The sequence below is a fragment of the Eretmochelys imbricata genome, chromosome 5, assembly GCF_965152235.1.
Source record: "Eretmochelys imbricata isolate rEreImb1 chromosome 5, rEreImb1.hap1, whole genome shotgun sequence".
NCBI classification, from domain to species: Eukaryota; Metazoa; Chordata; order Testudines; family Cheloniidae; genus Eretmochelys; species Eretmochelys imbricata.
The window spans coordinates 82,218,083-82,243,516 of record NC_135576.1 but is presented as its reverse complement, the minus strand read 5'-3'; the positions used below and the strand labels follow the sequence as shown (position 1 = coordinate 82,243,516).

The 25,434-nt window shown below is 37.8% G+C and overlaps 1 protein-coding gene across 1 annotated transcript in view; it reads right to left on the bottom strand.

Moving 5' to 3' along the window:
• The window catches only part of ADAMTS19 (ADAM metallopeptidase with thrombospondin type 1 motif 19), a 275,279-nt gene that overhangs the window by 78,741 nt on the left and 171,104 nt on the right, over positions 1-25,434 (bottom strand). The window contains exons 9-11 of the mRNA XM_077816366.1: positions 14,699-14,839; positions 13,469-13,619; positions 3,208-3,309 (exon numbers count right to left, since the gene is read on the bottom strand). Of these exons, the coding sequence (XP_077672492.1) occupies positions 3,208-3,309; positions 13,469-13,619; positions 14,699-14,839 (394 nt within the window). The remainder of the gene's footprint in view (positions 1-3,207; positions 3,310-13,468; positions 13,620-14,698; positions 14,840-25,434) is intronic.

The following is a 25,434-nucleotide window of genomic DNA, read 5'->3' as shown; positions in this document are numbered from 1 at the left end:
CAGACAATAATTATTTAGTGGCAGTAGATGTTGAGATTCAAAACATTTAAAGTTTTATAATCATTAAAACACAAATTGTCAATGTCACATGTCAAAATATACACATCAATATCCTTAAATCAAACTCTAATACATTTTCAGGCACCATTTTTCTTACTTTGCCTATCTGTAAATTTCAGTTATTATTAATGGAAATATGTTTTCATCTGTGCATGTGTACAATGAAATTAACATTTACTGACATACACCAACAAAAATCTAATCCTTCCAAGCTTACATATAAAAGTAGATATATTACCATAGATCTATGGGGTAAAAGGGACTCTCCAGGGACTGTATCTGTACTAGGTAGAGGCTGAGGAATGCTCACAAATCCTTCACTTACAGAACAATTTAATCAGGATGAGCATGAAATAAGACAGACTGCGTAAATGAAATCCCCATCACCTCCTAAATGAAGGAATGTTGTACAACAATACAACACTGTCATGCTCTGAGCAAAACAGAGTAGGACTGACTAATGAATATGAAACTCATCTTGGACCGTGACAATGGAAAGAAGAAACTTTCCAAGTCCAGTAAGATAATTATGATGTTTCAGGGATGTCTGCTTACTTCATTCTGCTAGATGTGTCTTCCACCCCACACTGCTCCTTGTTCTAGACCTAGTCTTCTCCTCCTGCCCATCTTGCCTCATTATCCCAATCCAAGTCCCTCTACCCTTAGCTCCATATGACAGTCTCTCCCCAGGTCCCTCGGCTCCACATCCCAACCCCCATGCCTAGCTCTTTGTCCCAGTCTTCCCCCAACACGTGTGGCCCCTTCTCCCAGTGTCCCCACAGCAACCCTCCATGCTTGGACCACTCAGCATTCCAGTCAGACTTCTTCTTTCTTCATGCTGTGTTGGCCCCACATGGTAACACTGAGAGCACCAGAGAGAAAGGCTCTTTTCCACTGTCCAGTGCCATAGCAGTCCCCGGCTGCTCGAAGGAGGAATTGCTGAGAATGTTCTGCTCAGCCCTTGCAGCATGCTCAGTACAGAGGGAATTTAGATGCTAAATGCTAACAAATCTCTACTGAGCACATGAGAACTGGGATTTTTAGAGGCACATAGTTTGACCAAATTTGAGCCGATTTTGATGAGGATGGCAATGGGCACATCCCTTGTACCAGTGACCCCTCTGACAAATTGAAATTCCCTGTTTCAAAGAATAGAAGCTCTACAGCTTATCCGTTAAATGGTTGCAAGGATTCTTTTAACAAAGGCAAAACAATGTATTTTTCCTAATTTTGTTCTGAGAACTGGCTAAACCATTTTTGCTGAAATTTTCCAAAAATATTTAACATGAGGTAGACACCAAGCATGGAAAATTTCATTCTGAACAGTTAAAGGTTGGCAAAGTTAAAAGCAACAGAAAATAAGGTCTTACAGTGGAAACTGTCAGGCAACATTAGTATAGCTGACCCTGCACCACTTATAATATAGCCTTAAGGCTCTCTCCTCTCAATACATGATGGATTTATACATATATTTCTCTTTTCTCAGAAAAGAATACTACCTTTATCAAGAAATAGTAGTAGTTTTAAAATATTAAATAGGCTACACAAGTCTAGTTTGCCAGTATCATTAGGGTACACAATCTCATTATTCCAGTGGAACAAAAATAAATAATGGTTTGTTCCCAATGTACACCACTGAAACTATCTGAATACTTTATCTTATTCTGTTTATGATTTTGTTTGGTTTTTAGATGACGAAAACTGTCCTTGGCTCAATGTTTTATGATTCAAAGAGCAAATTATCCCTTAGGGAGACTGCACAGGGGCTGGCAGTTTAATACCACAAGAAAAGCAAGATATATGAATGTTTCTGTGCTGTTTATTACTTTTTTCTAAAAAGAGAGTTGGCTTACACACTTGGCCTCCATTTATTGTGATAGCACACATTTGGCAAAGGCCCTCCGAAGCATAAAAGCTGTTGATGGACATTTAACAGAAGTCTCACTTTAAGTGACCATTTCATTTCTTTGTTGATGAGTTCTTTAGGAAATCTGTCATTCTTTTAGGTGCTCTGACACTTTAAAATTTCTTTGAAATAAACCTCTTCTGTAGTAATTTGTATACAGTAATTCTGTACTGGTTCTTTGCATGAAATTAATTCTAGTAAGTAGTGTTTCTGAGTGTCTGAAAATTCATATTTCAGCTTAAAAATAAAGTACTGAAACAATGTAACAATGACATTCCATTGATAAAATATATTACAAAAAGCAGAATTAGCTTTAAACAAAAATGGTGCAAATGTGAAAACATATTTTGGCTTGGTTAAGTTAGAGATTTTTCACTCTTCATAGGGATAAATACCTTTTCCCCACACACAAGCAAGCTGCTGATCTACACAAATAACTATTTAATTAGGTAAATGCATATGTGTATTCTCCCCATCCCCAAAATATTCATACTGTATATAGAAAAAACCTATTTTTCTGATGCTAATCAGAATAAAGAGTAACTGTAATGGACTCTTTCAAACGTCTATTAATCTCCTTTCTAAAACTGTTATATCTTCAGTATAATTATATTTTATTTCAGGTGTGCACAATAAATAGGGGCATATAGATGATCAGATCTGTTTATTTGACAACCTGAGACACTACTGATCGGGAAAATCTAAAAATTATTCACTGGTACATTTTATATTTTCCCTTTATGTTAAACGTAAATGACACTCAATTATGTATTGCCAGTCAAAATAGTGTTTTGGTTTTCAGGTTGGTAATTTATGTTAAAATATTCAAAAATGACCCTACAGTTATTATACAGTTTGTATAAGGTCCACAGAACTGGATAGTGTTCGTATTACATTTTTTTTTGTAGTGAAATTCATTTGTATAGTGACATTGATTTATTTATATTCTGAACTGTTGTGAGAAACCAATAAAGACATGCTAAAACTATGAAGTGTATTTGCATATACAGTGATAAAACTATCCCTATTGTATATTGTGTTAATGTTATATTAATAACAGTTATTCCCAGAAATATCTAGTTATATACTGTCTTTCCTAAAATTTACAAATTAAAATGATTCATCTCAGATTTAAAAGTAATGTGTGTGCAATTTTTCAGAACAATTTCCAAAATTTAATCACAATAAATTAATTGCTGCACTACTTCCATTAGTTACAGTAGGAAAATCAGTGGTCATACCTTTCCAGTGTCACAGTCTGTTCCATCCATTGGTGGATCCAGTTTAGTTCTGCACTCCTTCTCACCTTCCACTTTACACCACAACCCAGTGCAAATAACATGCTGAAAAACAAACATACATTGCTAAGGACAGAGGACTTAAATGACTGTATATATGTAGTCCATTAATTTCATCAGGAAGTTGCTGGTTTGGTGGTACTGAAGTATATACAGAGTTAAACATCAACAAAAATTGTGGAGATAGTATGCAGCAAATCCTGGATGCACTCCCCTTGGGCACGGACACAGTGGAACAAGTCCAGTTGTGCTGTTGGAGTGGGGGACGGATTCCAGGAGCCTGTGTACAGGGTCACAACCCTTGAATGTTGTCAGACTGATGCAGGTAGGGCTTTGCCAGGCAAGGTGGATCTATCACTATATTGATCAACTGACTTAGAGGTAGCTGTAGATGGTGTGCTACAGCCACAGTCTGAAATGAGGACTCTGTTTTCACCCACCAGCGCATAGCTCAGCTATTTGACCTATGGGCTGGAGCCCCATAGTGCACATGGACAAAAAACAGGTAGGTTAAAGGGGGAATAGTGATATACTTCTTTCTCCACAAAACTCAGAGCTTCTTCAGAATTAAGAGAGCTAATAGTTTATTCCATTATTATTTTACCACTCATTCAAGCATGGAAAGGAAAGACAACTAGCACTGTCATTAGAAATGAAAGTATGCCTTAGAAATCAGTGAAGTGTTAGGTTGTGTGTGTGTGTATATATATAACTTGTCAATTATGTTCACCAGAGGGCTTGGAGAATGAAGTATAATAGACTTTACTTAAAGGTGTAAAACTGAAAAGCTAAATGTGTGGGGCAACCAAGTTAGTAAGCACATTTAAATAGTTTTTCCTGCTATTGTAAAATTAATCTAATACTTCCTAGTTTGAATCATTTTAGAACACCACAGAATCTACTGCAGTGACAATCTCAAAGAATGATCTATTTTGGTAGCTCTCCAACAAACCAGAATATGCCAGGAAGTCTTCACAGATGAAAATAAAAAAGAATTTTTAGGTTAAGTAAAATTTATTTTCCTACTGAATATCCCACACGGGTCAATAGGGCATTCAGCTCATAAATGCTTATGTCAATTTTAATTTTAGCTTTGCAGTTCACCCTTAAATTAAATATGAATTTTCTAACACAGTCGAGACTGAAGTGAGTTTTCAAAACCCAAGTGAATATTTGTAAAACTTCTGCTATTGCTTGAATAATATAGAAAACATTTATTCAGACACTATTAGGCTCCCTGATGACTTCCTCAAATGCTCCCTGTTCACTCCATCCCAATGGTTCCTGCTTCCTGATGTACTTCCATTCCTTCATAATCCTCTCTCCCTTGGAAGCAATTCAATACTCAACTGATTCTTGCATTCACATAGAATGGATATCAAATAAGATAACAAGGCAAATTATAATGGTTTTTCACTAAGGGGTCATAAAATGTTAAATGTTATAGATGGAAAGAACAGTTGGTCCTTCAGTCCATCCTCTAGCTTCAGGAGAGGACAGTTTTTATTTTTCCCTGAAAGGAAGTCCAGCCATGAACATTGCTGCCTATTGTAATTCCTCAATCACTCCCAGAAGCCTCTTCTATTTGTCCCTACAGAGAAATTACAAGGCTGCCTTATCCTCAAGAGAGAGGAATCAAGTTCAGAATTGTAACTTCCTTCCCCCTCCCCCTATTTTGTTTCCCCCCCCCACCTGGAAACCAGATGAAAGCAAACAGGGCCAGCTGTGGCCGGATCACTGCCTGGGGGTTATTGCTTGTGCAATCTGATGCCCACAAAATATGGACAGTGCAGGGGCAAGAAAGATCAGGAGACACAGGGGGATAAAAGAAACAGATCAGCACCAGGTTCTCAGAATCCAGGGCCACTAGAAGACAAGATGTGCTCTGTCTGTCTTAAATTCTTTATTATGCTGGCAAAATTGAATAATAGTTTCTGGTCTTTGATATGATGCATGAAAAATTTGTTTATATTATGTTTTATAAATGAAATGATACCCTGAAAAAACCTCACTGTAAGGGAAATATCATTTAATAAATGTTTGTATCTGGGCCAGGGCATAGGAGTACCTGCAAATGTCAATGTGTGTCTAGTATGTAAAGATGTCAGTAGTAATATCTTACAAAATGAAGAGACTTATGTCATTAGGTCAGAGAATTGTACAGAAACAAAGGTCAGGATGACAATGACCTAAATTTATCCCCGGTGTATTGCCAATGGACTTACACCTACGAAGAAACTGACCTAATAAGACATCATATGTTTATAAATAACTCATAAAAACTCTAAAAGAATGTTAGAGCTGGCCCTAGCCTAAATACTTATCCATCTTACAATGTAATTTTTTTATGGTTTAAGGTCCAAAGAGAAAACCTAACTTTGCATTTCTAAAACTAAGTTTTAAGCAAGCTTTTTTTTAAGCTCATAACTGTAAGGGAAGCACTAAAGTTAGGAACAAGCATTCCAGGCCAATTTCTGAAGTTTATGCCGATAAGGCAGCCATCAGGCCTTCTGCTGTTATAGTCCTATTCCAAGTAAGAAATGGGAGAAAAGGGAATAGTGAGCTTAGTTCAACCTTACTGGAGCACGGATATAGGTAAACTGACAATAACAATGAAATCAAAACAAGACTTCCTATACCGTTCATAGCTCAGATAAGAGCCTTATTTGTATTTTATATCCTGGATCCACATACCTAAATGACTACATTGGAGGAAACAGTTCTCCAAGATTTCAAGATACAAAATCCAAAGTCCTTCCCTTTTAGAAAATCTTTTACCCCTTTTAACTTTCAGCTTGTAACCAAAGAACTTCAAATACATAGGAATGCAAAGCTGGCTGACATTGACCATAAATCATAAAAGATTGACTTCCAATCATAAAAGATGTATGACCACATTTACATAGGTCTTTTTGGTGCCTAAATATGCAGATAGGTTTCTAGTTACAAAAATACCTAAGCAGCTTGTAAGTCAATGGCAGTTAGGTGCCTATCCAGTTTAGATGCTTTTTAAAATCTCACTAGATGTCTACCTGCCTCTAGGCACCTAAATACCTTTGTAAATAGCCTGTGGCCCTTAACCCCCACCACCTAAACTTATCTTAGAGAGAGGATGTAACCAATTTAGATGGCCATTGCACCTAAAATCAACTCCTAGGTTCACTCCCTTCCTTTTCACTACATTTTTTATAAGAGGTAAACAAATTACTAAGCACATTTACATTAGAGAAAAAGAACACACACACAAAAAAATGTTTGATGTATTCTAACTGGGAATTAGGATACATTAAGATGACTCTGATATTTAACTCCACCTTTGGGCCTTTATCAAAGGCCCTTATGAACTGACCAACCCAAGAACACGCAGGCCTCCGATAATGCCTAATATTGGCAGAATTGTCAATTGTCTCTCTTGCCCACTAAGCTTCACCAAAGATGTCAGGTGATCTCCTGTTATTAAAGCCACATGGATGGCTTTTTCAGCTCTATGCCTGCTTTCAGCTACCAAGACCAGTCTCTCATCAGCCACTTCTTTAGAAACTGGCCTAGATTTTAAATCAAACAAATTCTCTCTTATTCTTACCTACTTATTAAAAGGTAGGTAGAGTATTAGTGCCTTTGGCAGCCATACTAGAAAATCATTTGGTTTCATATACAGATTTCTTTAAATTTGATTTAGAAATCAAAGTTTTTTTTAAAATGCACAAACCCACACAATTATGTGATGGTATTATAAACATCTTAATAGATCTGAATACCAAAAATACATTGGTCATTCTGAATTTAGCTGACAGAAATGTTAAAACAAGTTGGTAATGTTGCATCTCCTAATGTATCGATACCTAAATTCCATGCAAATTACAAGAGTAGTCTCACTAACTTCAGCTCAAGCATCTTGTAAAGGGAAATCATGCCTCACCAATCTACTAGAACTCTTTGAGGGGGTCAACAAGCATGTGGACAAGGGGGATCCAGTGAATATAGTGTATTTAGATTTTCAGAAAGCCTTGGACAAAGTCCCTCCCCGAAGGCTCTTAAGCAAAGTAAGCTGTCATGGGATAAGAGGGAAGGTTCTCTCATGGATTGGTAACTGGTTAAAAGATAGGAAACAAAGGGTAGGAATAAATGGTCAGTTTTAAGACTGGAGAGAGGTAAATAGTGGTGTCCACCAGGGGTCTGTACTGGGACCAGTCCTATTCAACATATTCATAAGTGATCTGGAAAAAGTATAAACAGTGAGGTGCCAAAATTTGCAGATGATATAAAACTACTCAAGATAGTTAAGTCCCAGGCAGAGTGCAAAGAGCTACAGAAGGATCTCTCAAAACCGGATGACTGGGCAACAAAATGGCAGATGAAATTCAATGTTGATAAATGCAAAGTAATGCACATTGGAAAACATAATCCCAAGTTTCAGAGTAGCAGCCATATATAAAATGATGGGGTTTGAATTAGCTGTTACTACACAAGGAAGAAATCTTGGAGTCATTGTGGATAGTTCTCAGAAAACATCCACTCAATGTGCAGTGGCAGTCAAAAAAGTGAACAGAATGTTGGGAATCATTAAGAAAGGGATCGATAATAAGACAGAAAATATCATATTGCCTCTATATAAATCCATGGTACTCCCACATCTTGAATACTGCATACAGATGTGGTCGCCCCATCTCAAAAATGATATATTGGATTTGGAAAAGGTTCAGAAAAGAGCAACAAAATTATTAGGGGTATGGAACAGCTGCTGTATGAGGAAAGGTTAATAAGACTGGCACTTTTCAGCTTGGAAAAGAGACGACTAAGGGGGAATATGATAGAGGTCTATACAATCATGACTGGTGTGGAGAAAGTAAATAAGGAAGTGTTATTTACTCCTTCTCATAACACAAGAACTAGGGGCCTCCAGATGAAATTAATAGGCAGCAGGTTTAAAACAACAAAAGGAAGTATTTTTTCATACAATACCCAGTCAACCTGTGGAACTCCTTGCCAGAGGATGTTGTGAATGCCAAGACTATAACAGTGTTCAAAAAAGAACTAGATAAATTCATGGAGGATAGGTTCATCAGTGGTGTCCCTACCCTCTGTTTGCCAGAAGATGAGAATGAGCAACAGGGAATGGATCACTTGATGATTCCCTGTTCTGTTCATTCCCTCTCAGGCACCTGTCATTGGCTACTATCAAAAGAGAGACTACTGGGCTAGATGGACCTTTGGTCTGACCAAGTACAGCCATTCTTATGTTCTTATCTTCTTAGACCTCCACCTCTCCAGACAACTTTACAAGCCGTGGGGTAGTGATGAGCTGGGTTGGGTTTGATGGGGTTTCCCCTTGAAGAATACTAGGGGTTCCCTGGCCCATCTGAACCAATTGTAACCTATTTAGTGTCAGGTTGTATCACAGATTACTACTCTGACTCTAACTGGCTGGGAGGGAGCTTTACTGTCCCCCTTCCATTTTTTAAGGCTGAGCTGTGGGAGGAGCAAAACACTATTCAGACTCTCTTCCTACTTGCAGCAGGATTTCCCCTCCCACCCATGATCTGGGGGGTGGAGGGGGGTGGTTAGCAGGGGAAGAGCCTAGGAAAAGCAGTCGGTCCTTTTCTTGGAATATTGTATGTGTGCTAATGACCAAATTGGATGTTGTTATGTGGACTAACCATTGCATTTTCTTTTCTGTTTGGGCTATGCCAGAATTTCATATTTCAGTATGTCACGTTGCAACTTTGGGGTCCTACGGAGTCTTTACAGTGGCATGAATTTATCTGGGCAGGGATGGTAGAGAGGGCATATAGCTCCCAAAATTGTGATTCTTTGTTGTTGGGGCTAAGAGACTCACCCACAAAACTTTGCTGAGGTCTGACTCAGTGATGGTTCTAATCCTTTTGACGGGGGAAGTGTGGGCCTGGGTGAGCTGGACAGTTTATCAGATGAGATAGCTGTTTGACCTAGGGATCCATCAGTTAGGACAAAGGGTGGCTTAGCATGATTGGCCTGAAAGGATCCAGCCACCTTCAAGGATTATATTACACCCTCCCACCCCTTTCATTTATGTCATTTATGTTTATTTAACAAAGCTGCACCCTCCTATAGCAAAATTATCCATAGTTTGTGAAATGTCTTTTTTGGGGATCCACTGGGCAGTAACTGCACTGATAGGATGAGTAGGATACAGCTTACAACTGCTTTCAGTAGGATACCAATTTATGTACTTGGCTCTTGAAAAGGCCTAGAAAACTGACCTCTCCATTACATTAAAACCTATCCATTTGAATTATCTTTTGGTGTCTGGCCTTATTTTACCTGAGTTAACACAAAGGTCATTTTTTATTGTTCATCAAACAATCTTGATGATGCATAAATTACATCATGCTAATCTCACAATTTGAAGCAAACTGTAAGTATATAAGAATATACTTCCATACTTATGTGCACTTGCTATTACTGCAGATTAGTATTTATTTATTAATTTATTTATATTTATATTAATATTTATTAATCAGTGAAGTCCATGCTGTACATCAGACTATAACCCGAAGAGAAACAACACCTTCAGAGATTAAGAGGAAACAGATAATTGAGAATCTTTTCAAATGGTGACAGTGATGGTATAATATTGACTCAGGTAACATAGAGGACTAATAGCACAGAGAAAATGAGGCACGTAATAGAGGATTTGTGGATACACATATGAGATATTATGTGTGAAATATTTGATATACAAGCCTAAGAGCCATACAAAATACACACTACAACAAAAAAGCAAACTGATTTTTTTTTAACTGAGCTAAAGTCTGTTAATATCTTCTGGAAGAATGCATCTAACCTAAAGTCTATAGCATGGATACACATGGTCTGTTCAATCCATAAGGAATTAGGTGTGACATTGAAAAAGTGTAAATATTGTGCTTGTTTTAAAATATTTAGTATCTTCATTAGCTACTTTGTAGGTGCTTCAGAAGCTATTTAACTACTTCAGATGGTACTACTAGCTGCACTGGAAATAATTAGCTATGTTTATTTAATTCCCTGCAGTATTTCATGATTTCCTAGCATCATTATACATTTCATTAATAATTTACAAATTATTTTTAATGTAGTTTTGATATCTAAACTGTACATTTTTAGCTATTTTTGCTTTTGTTTTTGCATACAATAAACATAAAGAAAGTATTCAGCATATCACACAGAATGAAAACTCTTTGACAACAATATGCTTTAGACTTTCTCAGGTGACAGAGTTCCTTTGGTTAAATAAATCCTGGTATTTCCTGCTGACATTTGATTTAAGTATGTAAGTTGAAAGAACAATCAGGATTAAAGTTTTACACTGGAAAGTTTGTGTGTCAGACCATCTTTCCTAACTCTTCAGGACATATGGTCTACTCTGCACAAAAGTGAAAGATTTACTCATATTTACAGTTGCACTTTTACCACTGAAGTAATGCAGTTAGAATTTTTAAAAACAAAAATCCAAGGCTTCTCTGACATTTTAGGATTTTTGCATGTGTGGGGGCAAATCATGAAAAACAGCTGAACACTTCACTGGGAACTTTAAGTGCTGCCAGTTAAACCATCATTGCAAGGGAGGCTAATAGAAAGCTGGAGTTCAGCAACAACACTGTAGTGAAACACAAACCAGAGCACTGAACTTTGAGTCAGAACTTCACTCTTCTGGGTGTGAAACTCTCTCTTTTCCCCAACTTGGACTGTTAAGTTATGATTACAACGTTTAGTTCTAACACAGTATGTTCCCTCTCTGGTACATCGTTATCACAGTACAAGAGAAGTTAAAATTATTTGGACTAACAATGGGAAATAAGATTTATTTGAGGATATAAAATAATACTGGTGACACTTGATTTTTATAAACTATACATTAATTTCCTATTTATATAGTGCAATAACAATGTACAACAAAAAAGTGATGCCAAACTAAACAGAGATTTCCCCTTTCAAAAGGACTTATGAGGCATCCATTCTAACAGCAAAACCTTGCATATTACAAAACGAACAACATAACAAATACAGAAACAGTGTGGCAGGGGTCACTGTGACTGGAACATTTCACAGAACAGTTGGCTTTTCTGGAGGTTTTTGAAGGAAAAACGAGTGAGGAATATTTGTGTATGTCAAGTGGAATGCCATTCCAGTCATATGAACAGCTGGGAAGAAGGAGAAAAGTTGGGACTATGCAAGAAAGACAAAAAGAGAAGCTGAGAGTGATGCTTGTGCCGAGTGTAGATAGTGGGATCAGTAGTGGTGGAGGTAAGGACAGATATGTAGACAGAAATATAATATTTCCATAACTTTTGCTCTTTTCATCATGATCTTTCCCTTGGACTTTCTTAAAAGTTGCCGTGCTATATAACCACTCTATTCTTTCCCTATAAAGATCACAGCTGTGTTATGACAAGAATTGTTTTAGTAAAGTTGACTAGATAGCATTCACATCCTGGACTTTAATCTTCAAGGCCAATATTTTGCAGTTCTACAATTGTACTCAATTATCAGGTTCTATTCATGAGCCATTATCTTGCTTTCTGTTATTCAAAAGAATGGTAGGAACTAATTGATTCTTACTTGAAGCACAGTGGGCATAAAAGCAAACTTGGCAGCTTTACAAGATAATCACAGTGACAGTATAAATCTTACACTAAAAAATACACAAACACTTTGTTCTTGAAAGGCTTTAGGCTACTCTTCTCAGACTACATAAATTACAGCCTTCAACTTAAAGCACGTTCACAGGGTTAAAAAAAAGACTTCAACATAAAGATTAGGCACCATTCAAGGAACAGGAATGTGGGCCAACTTAGTAGCTCCCAGAGATAACTGCAGGAGTAGGTGTTGTTAGTACTCTGCTGTGGCACGTATTGTAGGCAAGCGACCGGGTGAGGGGAAGTACGTGGAATCTCTCCCTTGTCTCACAGGATTATCAGAGAGATTGTGTACTGGAACCTTGGCGATGAGGGAGATGTGATTGGTATCTCTAATATTACCATATGATGTGATTACAGATAGTCTTACAAGTTCTGCTTAATCAAATGTATGGACAGTCAGATCTTAGAAGAAATGCATTGTTAGTTGTGGTTCAGTTCTTTTTAGCAGCTGCACATGTCACTAGTAACATTTATTCCCAGCCTGACAGAATAAATTTATTTAACTTGACTATATACTTTCACAAATAAGAAAACCCTAGAACAAAAGGAACATGGGGCATTCAAAACTAAATATCAGAAATTAATAGAGGACAAGTCCAGGAAAGTAAGTACCCTATTTTCAAGAAGATAGTCAAATTAGCATCAGGATAATAATCTTGACTTAATTGTTGGTGTTCCTGAAAATAGCAAGGAACACTAAAGGAGCACTAAAGACACCCTGAGACACAGCTTGGCAAAGCATCTTGGGGATTATATACAACTTGCAGGTGATTAATTGGCTGTCTAACTTCACCAGGTTTCATTAGTATAACATTCCTGATTTACTTACCCACAGTAGAGGCACAGGGAAATTAGGAGGGTACAAAGGTATCATGCAATTGCACATACATATATTTGACAGTCCAGCCCATAAATTGTAGTTTAATGAGCGATAATGAGAGTTTTTGTACTGGCTGCAGAAAGAAATGGAAAAGAAAAAATTTCCTTCACAGACCCCTTGGAAAGGAGCAACTACAGTCAGGCCCACAGCAGATCATGACAAAATCTGGTATTTTAACTGCTTCCATGGATGGGAGGGTGGGTGCTGCTCCACCTTTTCCTGCACCAACATGAACATATGTAGTCCCCCTTCTCTTCTGGCCACCTGTGGGTGTAGGGAAAAGCATGGAACAGCATCCCCATACTGATCTGGTATGAAGCTGCTGTAGCAAGTAACACTCTGGCTCCCTAGCCCATAATAGGGCAATACACCTTTTCCAAGAAGCCAGACCCCATCACTTAATGTGTGGTGAGGTCATTTACTTCAGAGGGTCCATGACTTCACTGAATGTATTTTTCTATTTTTATACTGAAATCAGCATGTTAATGGTGCACATTAAAGCTCCAATCCAGCACCACTATAGCAGGGCCTAAACAAGAAATAAAACATGCCCATATTGACTTTCACATGCAACGCATAAAACCAGTTACAAATCAGTAATTCTCTCTTTCATGCTGTCCCTGAAAAAATAACTCTCTGTTCTAAAGTAAACAACAATCCTTACCTGCATTTCTTGACAAAATGAAGCCATTGGTCCAAAGAGAATCTGACACTGTTCATCTGCAGTGTATGTCATTCCTGGCAGTTTGGAGGGAATAATCACAGAATTGAGGCTTTGGGGATTTGTATGTAGCAAACAGTTACTGGCCTTTGACCTGCCAATATGCAGAAATTCATAAAATGTTGAATAATATTAATAAAGGTTGGCTATTTTGTTGACATAGAACATATGCAATTGCTATAAAAAAGGATTAACAGATCTTAAGCAGCATTTTGCTGACATTTAGACCTTTTAATTTAACGAAGTTCTTTCTTTTGCTGTTGTATATTTACAGAAAGGCAAAACAGCAAACTTTATGGATTACAAGCAGCTATAAGGATTTCAGGAAAATACTTGGAAAACATTTTAGTGTACATATTACATAATTTAATTGCTTAAAAATTATATGGCTTTTAATAAATATTTATGGAGCTCACTTTTTTCACCCATACTTTAAATATGTCAGTGTTTTTCAAGTCCCAAGATTTCAGTTAGAACTGTTTTCGCACAAAATTAAAGAAAAAGGGAGATGAAAATACATGCACCTCCATTAGATTTAAGTTCTAAATGGACACATCTACAGATTGTCCTTGAATCTCAATCATTCCAGTGCCAGCTCCAATACAGACCTTTAAAGGACTGCTCAGTTGTAAGTAGTAAATTGTCAGTAGGCATACCTATCAGTTCAAGAGGGTTATTCTTGAGGGTTATTCCTTATACAATGCATGGGCACAATGTAGGTGTCCTATTTTGGTATGGTTCCATGTATCATATTCTCAACTAGGTAACTCATAAAATATTTCTATTAAAATAAAATTATTTCCTCATCTTGTTTGTTATTGAACGACAACATAGGACATGATGTAATCTATTATATGCAAAATAGAAAACAATACAGATATCATTTTAAACACACCATCTTCCTAATATGTATTTTTGCCCCATATCTTTGTTAATGTATTTTCTTTAGTTGATAAGGTGGCTTTTTGGTGGTTAATATTATTAACAGTATTAATTTATTATTGTTATTAATTATTAATATTAGCAGCTATTATTAACAATATTTCCTTTTTAACCTCAGACAGAAGCTGGTAGAGAGTATTAAGTATTTGGCATACCTGAAACTTAGATCAAATTATCAAATTTAGATAAATAAAAATTACTTTAAGCAATGCTATTTCTTGACTTAATTACCTGAGGAATCTTTCTAGATCTTCTCTGCTGCACCGGGACCATGAAACATCACCAAGATTCTGTCCTTTAATCCATTCTCCAGACATGATATGGAGACCATCTGCACAGGATGGGTGATCATTGTCATGATTTATTCCCATGCTGAATTTTGAAAGTATTAAAAAATAAAAATTATTTTAAGAAAACAGCATAATAAATGGTTTTCAAAATGGTTAAGAACATAAGAACGGCCGTACTGGGTCAAACCAAGGGTCCATCTAGCTCAGTATCCTGTCTTCCGACAGTGGCCAATGCCAGGTGCTTCAAAGGGAATGAACAGAACAGGCAATCACTGAATGATCCATCCTCTGACATTCACTCTCAGTTTCTGAGGCTAAGGGCACCCAGACCATCATGACTAATAGCCATTGATGGACTTTCCTCCATAAACATACCTAATTCTATTTTGAACCCATTTATACTTTTGGCCTCCACAAACAACAACTGCATTTCTCCCACTAATGAATGAGAAGACCATCGTGAGCTTACATAACAAAGCCAGTGAATCTCATTGAACTTGAACTTGTTTTCATTACACATTTGTTTGTTTATTGTTGATGACTTGCATGTAACTAACTAATAGGTAAGATGTATTGTTAAAATATTCTGAGCAGTAGTTTTATGTATACTTACAATTTCAAAAATTCAGAGTTTTGGCTGCAGTACCTTTTATTTCAAATAATAGCAATGGAATGACTCAAGGGAACTACATCCAAAGGACAAAGCACCCACACGGTAAAAGGTGGTGAATGCTCCCACAGGACACTGCCATGTAGGAGTCATAAAATTCTGCTACAAATTCTACTTGTGGCTGCCACTTTCAATTTGCTCAGTTGTTGCTTTTGAAGATTCCCTGTCACTTGGAAAAAACCTATTCGATTGTAGGCAATAGTCAGGTGAGCTTTTTAAGTGAAAAATGGCACTTTAAAACCTTCAAAAGTAGCTATGTGGATACACACAGAGCTCCTATGTGAAAAGTAAATAAAACAGTATCAGCTGTTTTTGACTATTTAAAAGTCACTATAAGGATACTCTTCAGAGCAGGGCATACAGAGTGGCTGCTGGGATTTTGCAGCTTCTATCTTCTTAAGATAGCCTTGTAGTTTGTAGTGTAGCAAAGCAAAACTCTGTGGGTGATACCACTACATAAGCACTACTCTTTCTGTGCTGGCCCCTTACACTCATCATGTATATTAATTTACATTGGCTATCTTGGTCATTTCTCACGAATAGTCTTTGCTTTCAGCCAAAGAATTGTAGAATAAATATATCAATGCAATTTTTCCTGCATGAAAAGTCTAGGCCTCTAGGCCAGTACTCAGTGCTGATATCACATGCCTCCCTACCATCCTTTGTTCACGTTGACATTAAAATGTAAACAACAAAAAACAAAAACACCACACAATCCTGGCAACTTTTCCTCATTGCCAAACTGTGCCCCACACAAAGCTAGTCAGCCAAATATCAGTAACTCTAGGTCAAATTTTATGCGAGGTACCACAGCTCATGTTGCATTGTGCTTATTCATGAAAGGAATTTAATTCCCCAGTAAGGCACGGCTGTGTAGGACTGTATTGGGCCTGCCAGGGAGCTCAACAGAAGTGCTGCGGCTCGTGTGGAGCCCCTCACTGGAACGGGCATGCTACACAGTGCGGAACGCTGAGGCAGCTGTCTGTGCATGGATCTTCAGGGAGAATTTTTTGAATGGTGGATAGAATTGGGATGAAGATACATTTATTTCACACTCATTTCAGTTTCTCACTTTTTCTGAGCTGGATAGTGCACCACTACAAAAGTGCTTTCACACTCAAAACTCCATTGATGTGAACCCTGGCTAGTTAAGTCTCTTGATTGACTGAACTCTTTCATGTCCCCACACACCCAGTGCCACATTTTCCCATTTATCAAAAACTTTGATAAATTCCTCCATAATCTCTGGGTAAACCTTCCCTCTGTCTGAACAAAGGAAGAAGCCAAGCTGATTGGACGACTGGAGCTGACAAAAAAAAAAAGTGCTATACTGCAGCAAACGTCAGTAAAAAGGTACAAAAATCACACATAGGAGTTGCCCATATGGACATTCAATAACGTGACTACAGAGCTTAAAGGTATATTCTGTGGAAAAGAAACTCCATAGCAGAAAATGCTGTAGAGAATAAAGTGAATCTGTTAGAGTTTAAGACGTGAAACACAAATTTGCCCTGGGAAGTGACCAAACAATTTTAAGGACATAATGCTGCAAGGATGGACACAGAACATGCCATCTCTTCATATAGAACCCAAAGAAATAAGATTTCAACAGCCTTTTTCTAACTAATAAGCATCTGCAATTGTTTGGTATACAGTCAAAAGTAAAAACGTAACAGAGAGATTTTTTATGATACCGCGGTTCAAAGTTGATTAAGATCTATGAGTGGGGTATAGGCAGGAATAAAGAAGTAGTAGCTTTCCTTTGAGGCTGATGGGTCCACTGTGGGTTGTTAGTTTGCTTCTGAGAAATTATTCTCTCTAAACATACTCCACTAGTTCAGTTTAATGTCATTGTGACAGAGGATTCAACTATTTTCTGATGTATCTAATTAGTACTAATATGGTACTCAGTGTTACCATAACTTGTTTGTTATGGATAGATATATCTAAAAATATCATGTATACTGACATACTGAATTCATTGGGCAAGTATGTACTTTCAATATGCATAAACTGGAGGAAACCATATTTTAATTTCACCCTAGTTTAGAAGACGATGGGTCAAAACTGAATAAGAAAAAGAATTAACAGGATTCACTAAATGATTAGGTATTTACATGGAAAATGAGAACATCCACCATTACATTAACTAGGATAAAAATATAAGAGAGATAGACCCTCATATTCAAGAGCAAAGCCAACCACTGACTGATGATCAGGTTTAGGAAGAAAATTGCTCCATGGGCACATTATTCCATAACTCTCTACTACAGGGTTTCCTGCATCTTCCTGTGAAGTACCTAGGACTGGCCACTGTTAAGAGGCATGATACTATACTAGATGGCACAAAAGTATATCTCAGCATATAAATTCCTGTGTTTGTGTGCTCCTGAAAAACAGCTTCATTTCCAAGATACTACTTTAGGTACCAAGGGGTGTTACACATTGTAATGCCAAACAAGCAGAAAACAAAGAGATCATTCCCAGAAGGTGAAGGAAAATGAAAATTTGGAAGAGGCGAATTTGTATACTGACAACCCATCCTTACCACTCCCTTCTTGTATTTGTGTGGTAGATTAGAGCCATATTGGGCTATAATTATCAATGACCATCATTACATGGGTGGGGGGGGGGATCATGGTTATGGCAAACCTTTAAATTTTGAGAGAAAAAAACTGATTCCTGTATTTCTTTAAAAGGCAAGAAATCCATTCTGGTGGGAGTTTACTCATGGCCTTAAGTGACAGGAAGGCAGCCTAGCTAGATGATAGTTGTAGCACAATTTTACAGTACTATGATGTTCCAGGGTGCAATCCAGATCGGCGGGAGGCTGTGTCACACTTTCTCTGCAACTTGGGGTGCCTTGCAATGCTTTGCTGCTGTAGCTCCCACCTGGGCTGCTCACAAACAGCCTTCCAGTATGCAGGTCACACCCTCAATGTCTGTGTGTAACCACAGCTCTGGTTGAGCAACTCTGACCCCAATAGCCTGTCAGCAAACACCAGCCACACTCTGGTTTCTAGCAACCTCGATTACTATTTGCAGGGTGACCCCAGCGCACTCCCAGTCTCGAATTTTGCCCCCAAAAACGTGTCTTCTGCACTGTCCAGCCCTCTACTGGACAGTTCAGATATATTAGGTCCATTGTCCCTCTAAGGGGCCCAATATACAACAGCATGGCACTCTAAATGGAGTTACCCACACAATTCACAACATGACTAGTTTTGATTAAAGAATAAAACAAATTTATTTACCTACAAAGAAAGAGCTTTTAAGTGAGTACAAGTATAAGACATTAAAGTCAGAAATGGTTACAAGAGAAATAAAGATAAAACATTTTCTAAACTTAACAAACTAGACTTGGTTCAAAGTGATCTTACCATAGGTTCCTAGTAACATTGCTGACCAAGTTTCAGGTCAGGATCTGCTCCCAAAGTCCAAAGGCTGTTTCTTTTGTCTTCTTAGGTGGAAAAAGAGAGAGATAACCTGGGTGGTTTTGCCCCTAATTTTTATAGTTCTATCACCCTTTGAAATTTTGAGGGTTACCACTTGTTAAAGTTTGCCCAAACAGTAAAGAAGGCAGCATAGTGTCCGGTAGTTAAAGAGGCTGCACACTGTTTCTTCTCACCTCTGTTTGCTAAAATGCAGATTTTTCTTGTCTCCTGCCTTCCGCCTCTCGTTGTCCGAGGACCCTGTTTACAACTTATATGTAAATTGAGGTGAACACACATTCATTTGTTTAAGACCTGCTTGACCAGTCCTGCCTGATTGGGGTTACGTTGGTTTGGATATGAGCTACCACTATTATTCAGGGGAAATTCATAATTTTACATATAATGTTGCTACACACATTTCATCATGATATTATTGACCAGTGAGTTATTAGTTTGTAAATGATACCTCACAAGGCATATTTTGTACAAAGATTATTATGCTGGTGTGGGGAGTGTGAATACAGGCATGCCTTCCATCACAACTACCCCAGCTCAGTCCAAACCATTCTTCATTTTTCTGGTTTAATCTGGGTCTGCCTTACTCACACTCAAAACTACTAGCATTTAAAAACTAATGTCACTTCTCCTGGAACTAGTTGAATAAAGCCTCACACAGCATCTCCCTTCCTAAAGTCTGGTTCACTGATACACAAAATATCTCCAAACTCTTCCATCAGGTTTCTCACTGGCCCAGACTGTTCCAAAACATTCTCAGCCTTGGTTCACCTGTCATTTGAACTCTCTATAGAGGCCCACCAAAGGCCTGGCCCTTCTTCAATCTCTTTTCTCCCTACTGGAGAGAGATCCAGCTCTCTGAAGATTTCTTCGTACCCCTTTCACCAGCATGCATTGCTTCAGTCTACTGTTCCCACATGCTCTGGGAACCTCCAGACCCAGAATGCCTCTGTCCTGGGCAGAAACAGGGCTAAGAAGCACCTGAAAACCATCTTAAAGGGTTAGATTGCCCTGTTCAAAATCACAGTAAAGGCAGAATTTCCTGTTAGTGAAACTTGCAACTGTCAGCTCTAGGACTGCCTCTTTATTCACCCAGATGGGCAACACAGTACATTAGTCAAACCTGCCAGACACCCTGGGATTCTTTGGGGGGTTCATCAAGACCAGTTAAGGGTTGTGTTACCACCTGACCTCTAACCCTGGGTACATCTGTGCTGTGCAACTTTGGCTCAGAGCCCCTGACAGCAGAATGATCTCACTTTAGTTTCCACCAGCCTGGATGCTCCTTGCAGGGGGACACCAACAGTCTCTCCTGTCCTCAGTTTTCCCAAAACCATCTCCTCTGCAGTGCTCAGTGCCTCTCTCACTGTATCACTCAAAAAAACCTTAACAAGTTTGCGGCTCCTGTAAAGAGACAGTACACAGCATCAGCCTATTAGTTTGGCTGAGGATTTTACTTTTCAGTTTAAAACACTGCACCGAGATGGTTGTGTAATAAAACAAAATTAAGTTAGCTAACAGAGAACAGATATTTAAGTGATACCAAGTAGAGGAAATTGGGATAGAAATGGTTACAAACAAGCAAAAGCAAAATACGCTTCGAAGACAGAAATCTAACTTAACAAACCAGAGCCTTTTGTTAGATTAGTTTTCTCACCATAGTTGTTTTTCCAGTACAGCTGGCCAGTCCTTAGCCAGAATCCAACATAGAGCTCTAAGTGGCTGGTTTCTGTGTCTCTTCAGGTGAAGGATGCCAAAATGGTGCTCTCGCTCTCTCCTAACATCCTCAAACTGTATCACTGTTTTCAATGACAGAAAGCCCTCCTGGGGGCTCAGCTTGCTGTGTCCACCAGAGATCTGACACCACAATTATTTTGGCAGTCTCCTCTGCCATCACTTGCTAGTTTGATGGCTTTACCTTTTACGTAAATGTCTCTCTTTGCTCAATTTACATTGAAGACACGTTCAAACAGATGGAAGCACATTCCTTAGTCTGCTGCAGAGTGCCTTAAGCCCTACCTACTAAACACATTATAAGACCATATTTCCAGCACATATTTATAGCTTTTCATATCTCACCCACCTCACATGGATCACACCATAATATTAATGACCAGTATGTATACATTGCCTTACATGACACCTCTTAGATACAGATTATGACAACAGTGAGTTGGGGTACACTGACATGGTCAAAACAGCTAAAACACTCTGCTAGATACCAGGGAGTCCTTTGCTCTGTGACATTGGGTGCTGTTATGCTCACGCAGCCACTCATAGAATAATACATCAAGGCATTGATGTGTGGTAAAACAGAGGTAGATAAACGTATGCCTTTCTTGTGATTCACTAATCAACAAAAAAGCAGTTTGTTATCAATAGAATACATCTCATTCAAAATGTTTATCTGAACAAAGCTCTAAACATTCATCAAGATGTCAATTCCAAGATTATATGGATAATCAAAAATATTAAGAATACATGGAAATCAGATGAGCATTCAGATGGACTATTTTCTATATGCAATAACTTCTGCTACTGATGCTCAGAGACCACAAATCAAATGATATTTCTTTATCAATTATTATATAAAATAATTCTTCTGAAAAGTGGTAGAAATTCCTAAATTAGAGCAAAAAGTACACAAACATTTGCCAGAAGGTTACACTGAAAAATATTTACTTAGTTTTAAATGTCACCCTACATGCACTAAATTCATTTGATGAGTTAACATGCTATACACTATAATAACACATATCATCATAACACATTCCTCGTAATCAAAGCCAAATGAGTCACATCAAATTACCATTTGAGGTGATTATTTGGTCTTTAATGTCCATCTGTTTTGTACTGTCTCTGTGATTTACTTTTGTTTCCTGAAGATATGGGACCATGAGCACATTTAACTGTGCTATGTTACAGAAAGACCAAATAATAGCTATAAATATTAAAATATTTGAATAAAATGATTCCATAAAAGACTCAAAGAAAGCTGATCCTGGTGGGGCCAAATCAAAGTTAAACTTCTGACATGAATGTAAGAGGACAGGAAATAAAGGAGATGACAGAATTATTTGTTCACTGTTACTTTTTCAGCCTGGGCAAAGAGGAAGAGATTTCCTTTTGGAGCGCAGAAGAATTAAAAAAATGCCTGACTTTCAACACTTCAAAGATATGGAAGACATCAGAATACTGTTTACAGCGGAGTGTTGCTCCATGAAAGAATTTTTGTTTTGTTTTGTATACAGGCCCAGACAGCTTTAAATTAGACAAATAGACAAAAGAGCTCCTGCTTTTAAAGATTATCATCATTGATCTAGCAGATAGTGTAATAGACAGAGTTGTAGACAACTTTTTTTTGTGGGGGAGGCAAGGAACATGGGTTAAAAAAATAATGATATAATAGCTGTTGAATATTATTTTATACTATCTGATTATTGTAGTAGGGACAATCCCCTGATAATTGAGACTGTTCTCCTCAGCCTAGGAGGGGTACGGTCCCCTCTGGTCTCAGCAACTTGAAGTCCCTCTCTTTGCCCCAGGGTATCAACTGACTCTTGGGGCTGAGTTGAGGATCTCTCATTCAGTAACCTCTGGCTCCTTTCTTCCCTGGCTGGGAAGTGGTTCTGCAAACTGGGGCTCTTCTTCTTGTGAAGGGGAATTCTGGGTGCCTGGGTCAGGCTCGCTTGTCCATGCTACTCCCACTCCTTCTGAAGCCAGGCTGGATATTCTTCTTGTCTCCTGAAAGCTATTGATACTTTTTCTCTGTGTGAATGAGGATTTCTGCTCACTTCTATCTAGGGAGGCCTGGGATAGCAGGTACCAGTGGATACCACTCTGCTGAGACTGACTCCCAGGGCTCCCTGATTGGCTCTTCTTGTCTTTCCTCCCACACCCCCATCCCCTCACTCCACAGGATATTCTAGGTGCTCTTTTTACAAAAGGAGGGAGAAGGTCAGATATCATAGAATCCATTACTTTTTGGCTGTCCTTTATCATGCCTGGGAGTCAAATGGCTTCCAGTTGCCACCTTATTTTTTTTTTCCTTGTAGGAGTCTCTTGGTGAGAGAGGAACACAGGGAATTATGTAAGTAAAACAGTTGTTTTTCAGTGTAATCAATAGATCAGGTGTAGGCTGTTCCCTTTTTTCAATCTGTCACATTTCTGCACTGGTCCACAAAGCATGCAATGACTATATAAAACTAAGGGTCCAACTAAATGATTCAGTTTGCCAAAGAGTATTGTGTGTGTTTTTAATTCTGCAGTCCTTTCTTACTGTAAGCCATTCTTACAAGGTGTTTGCATTTCTCAGACACCTCACCAACCACAACTTCAGTCTTCCTCTGTGTGTAACTTTGAAAAAGGCCATTTCTGATCATCTTGATTTGATGATTACCAATGGCTCCTTTATTCTGAAGTTATTGATAATGGACATTGTTTCTACTGTTGTACAGCTTTTAGGCACAAAATACTTTTGACTAAGTACACAGATGAAGCTTTCACACAGTCTGTATTCTCAAATTGGAAAAAGACTTGAGACTAAATTTAGAGGCCTCAAGCTTCTTTGTATCATCATGACTCAGTTGATATTCTTGAAAAGACCGCACAGAATGTTGTGACATACTAAGATTTCAGTACTCTGAGAAGAAAGAAGAAAATAGGAAAATCCTAATGCAACCACGAAATAGTACGTTATCTTGCTAGACAAGGACTTGTACCAAAAAGCCATTATATTGAACAAGCTGAAAATATGCCTTTAAGTAGACAGGTTAGCAGCACCTTTATTTAGTTGCTTTGTCTGCAGGCAGAATATGATCATGGTATTTCCAAGTAGATGAAAAAGAATCAAGACAAAACATCAAATTCCGATTATTCAAAAAGAGATAACGGAAATCATTGTTCTTAAAATCATGATGGATATTTCTGAGAAAATTTCTGGACAGTAGTATATAAATATGGTAGATGAAACAGACTTCAAAAAAGAGCTTGTAGTTTTATATCTGCGATAGATGGATGACAACATGAATGTTCATGATGAATTCATTGGGCTGTACAATGTAGCCAATGAAGGTTATCATGTCAGTAACTAAAGATATATTATTACTTCTAAATATGAGGATCAACAACTGTCACAGACAATGTTATGATGATTGCATTAGTATGGCAGGCTAAATATCATTTGTAACATGCAGATTACAACAGGTGGAACCACAAGCACCTGGTTCATTGCTATGAGCGTGCTTTGAATTTGGAATGCCAGGATGCTCTTAAGAATAATGCTATCCTAAGAGATACTTTTGAAATTGTTTACAAAATCACAAAATTAATTTTAAAAAGTCACCCAAATGAGATGTTATATTTCAGGACACATATTCAGTATATCACCAGGTATCTCTGGCCTCTGTTCAACAAGATGGACTCTCTGAAGCCAATGCTTCTACACAGTTTCTGAGAACAACCTTTCATTGTGTGCAACTTGAGAGGTTGCAAATAATGCAAAGCAAGATCCTGAAAGTAGAGCTCAAATTTGTATCATGGCTGTTCAAAATGAAAAATATTTACTTCCTCTTTGGTATTGAATTAAGTCAAACATTCCTAAACACAGTAGACAATCTGTCCAAAACTCTGCAAAGGTTGTACACATGAACCACAGAAGGCCAATCTCATATGAAAATAACACAGTCGACTTCAGCCCATCCAATCAGATGAAAGCTAGAACTTATTCAGGGAGCAAATCCACGAAAAAAGTTTAGTGTTGATAGTCAGAATACCTGAACTTTCAAGGAAGAGAAAAGTTCCCTAGAAAAAGCAAACAGGGACAGGATAAGCCAGGTACCTAAATTCAATAAAGGAATTTTATAAATACATCTACTTCTAAGTAATTGATTTTACAATGCCCAGTATGTAATTAAGGTGTGAACAGAGAGGCTACAAAATTATTTAAAATCTTGAAATTCTCATAGCAACTCCAAATGTGAAAGAAACATTCAAGACATGCTTGCTATGTATGATTCTGATTGCAATCATGAATGACTGATTAGGCAGCTTCATCTGCTGCAAGCCATCTGTCAGCTTACAGAAAGATAGTTGAAATCAGTTCTCTCAGCCAACCCAAATGCCAACTGTTTTCAAAAGTAGTTGAAAATGATTTTAGTGGTACCGGCAATCAATGCTGTAAGTGAACATTGTTTCAGTGCTCTATGATGTATTAAAATATGGCTTTGAGCCACAATGAGACAATGCCAGCTCAACTGGTGTATGTTTTTACATGTACAAAAGGACAAAACCGATGACTTACAGCTTACAGATGTTGCAGAAGAATTCATGTAAAGAAACCCAGAGTGAAGATCATTGTCTGGAACTTTTTCAGACTTGTAAGTCATTCTTTTTACTCATGCTTTAAAAAGTAATGCTTTAATAAGTGGTTTTGTACCGTGACTAAATTTCTCCATATTTAATAAACAGAGATAAATGAGCTTCTGTTCTAAACTCTGTGTTTCCTTTATTTATTAACACAATCCCTACTTGTGGGGGGGGGGGAATTACAGCCTCCCC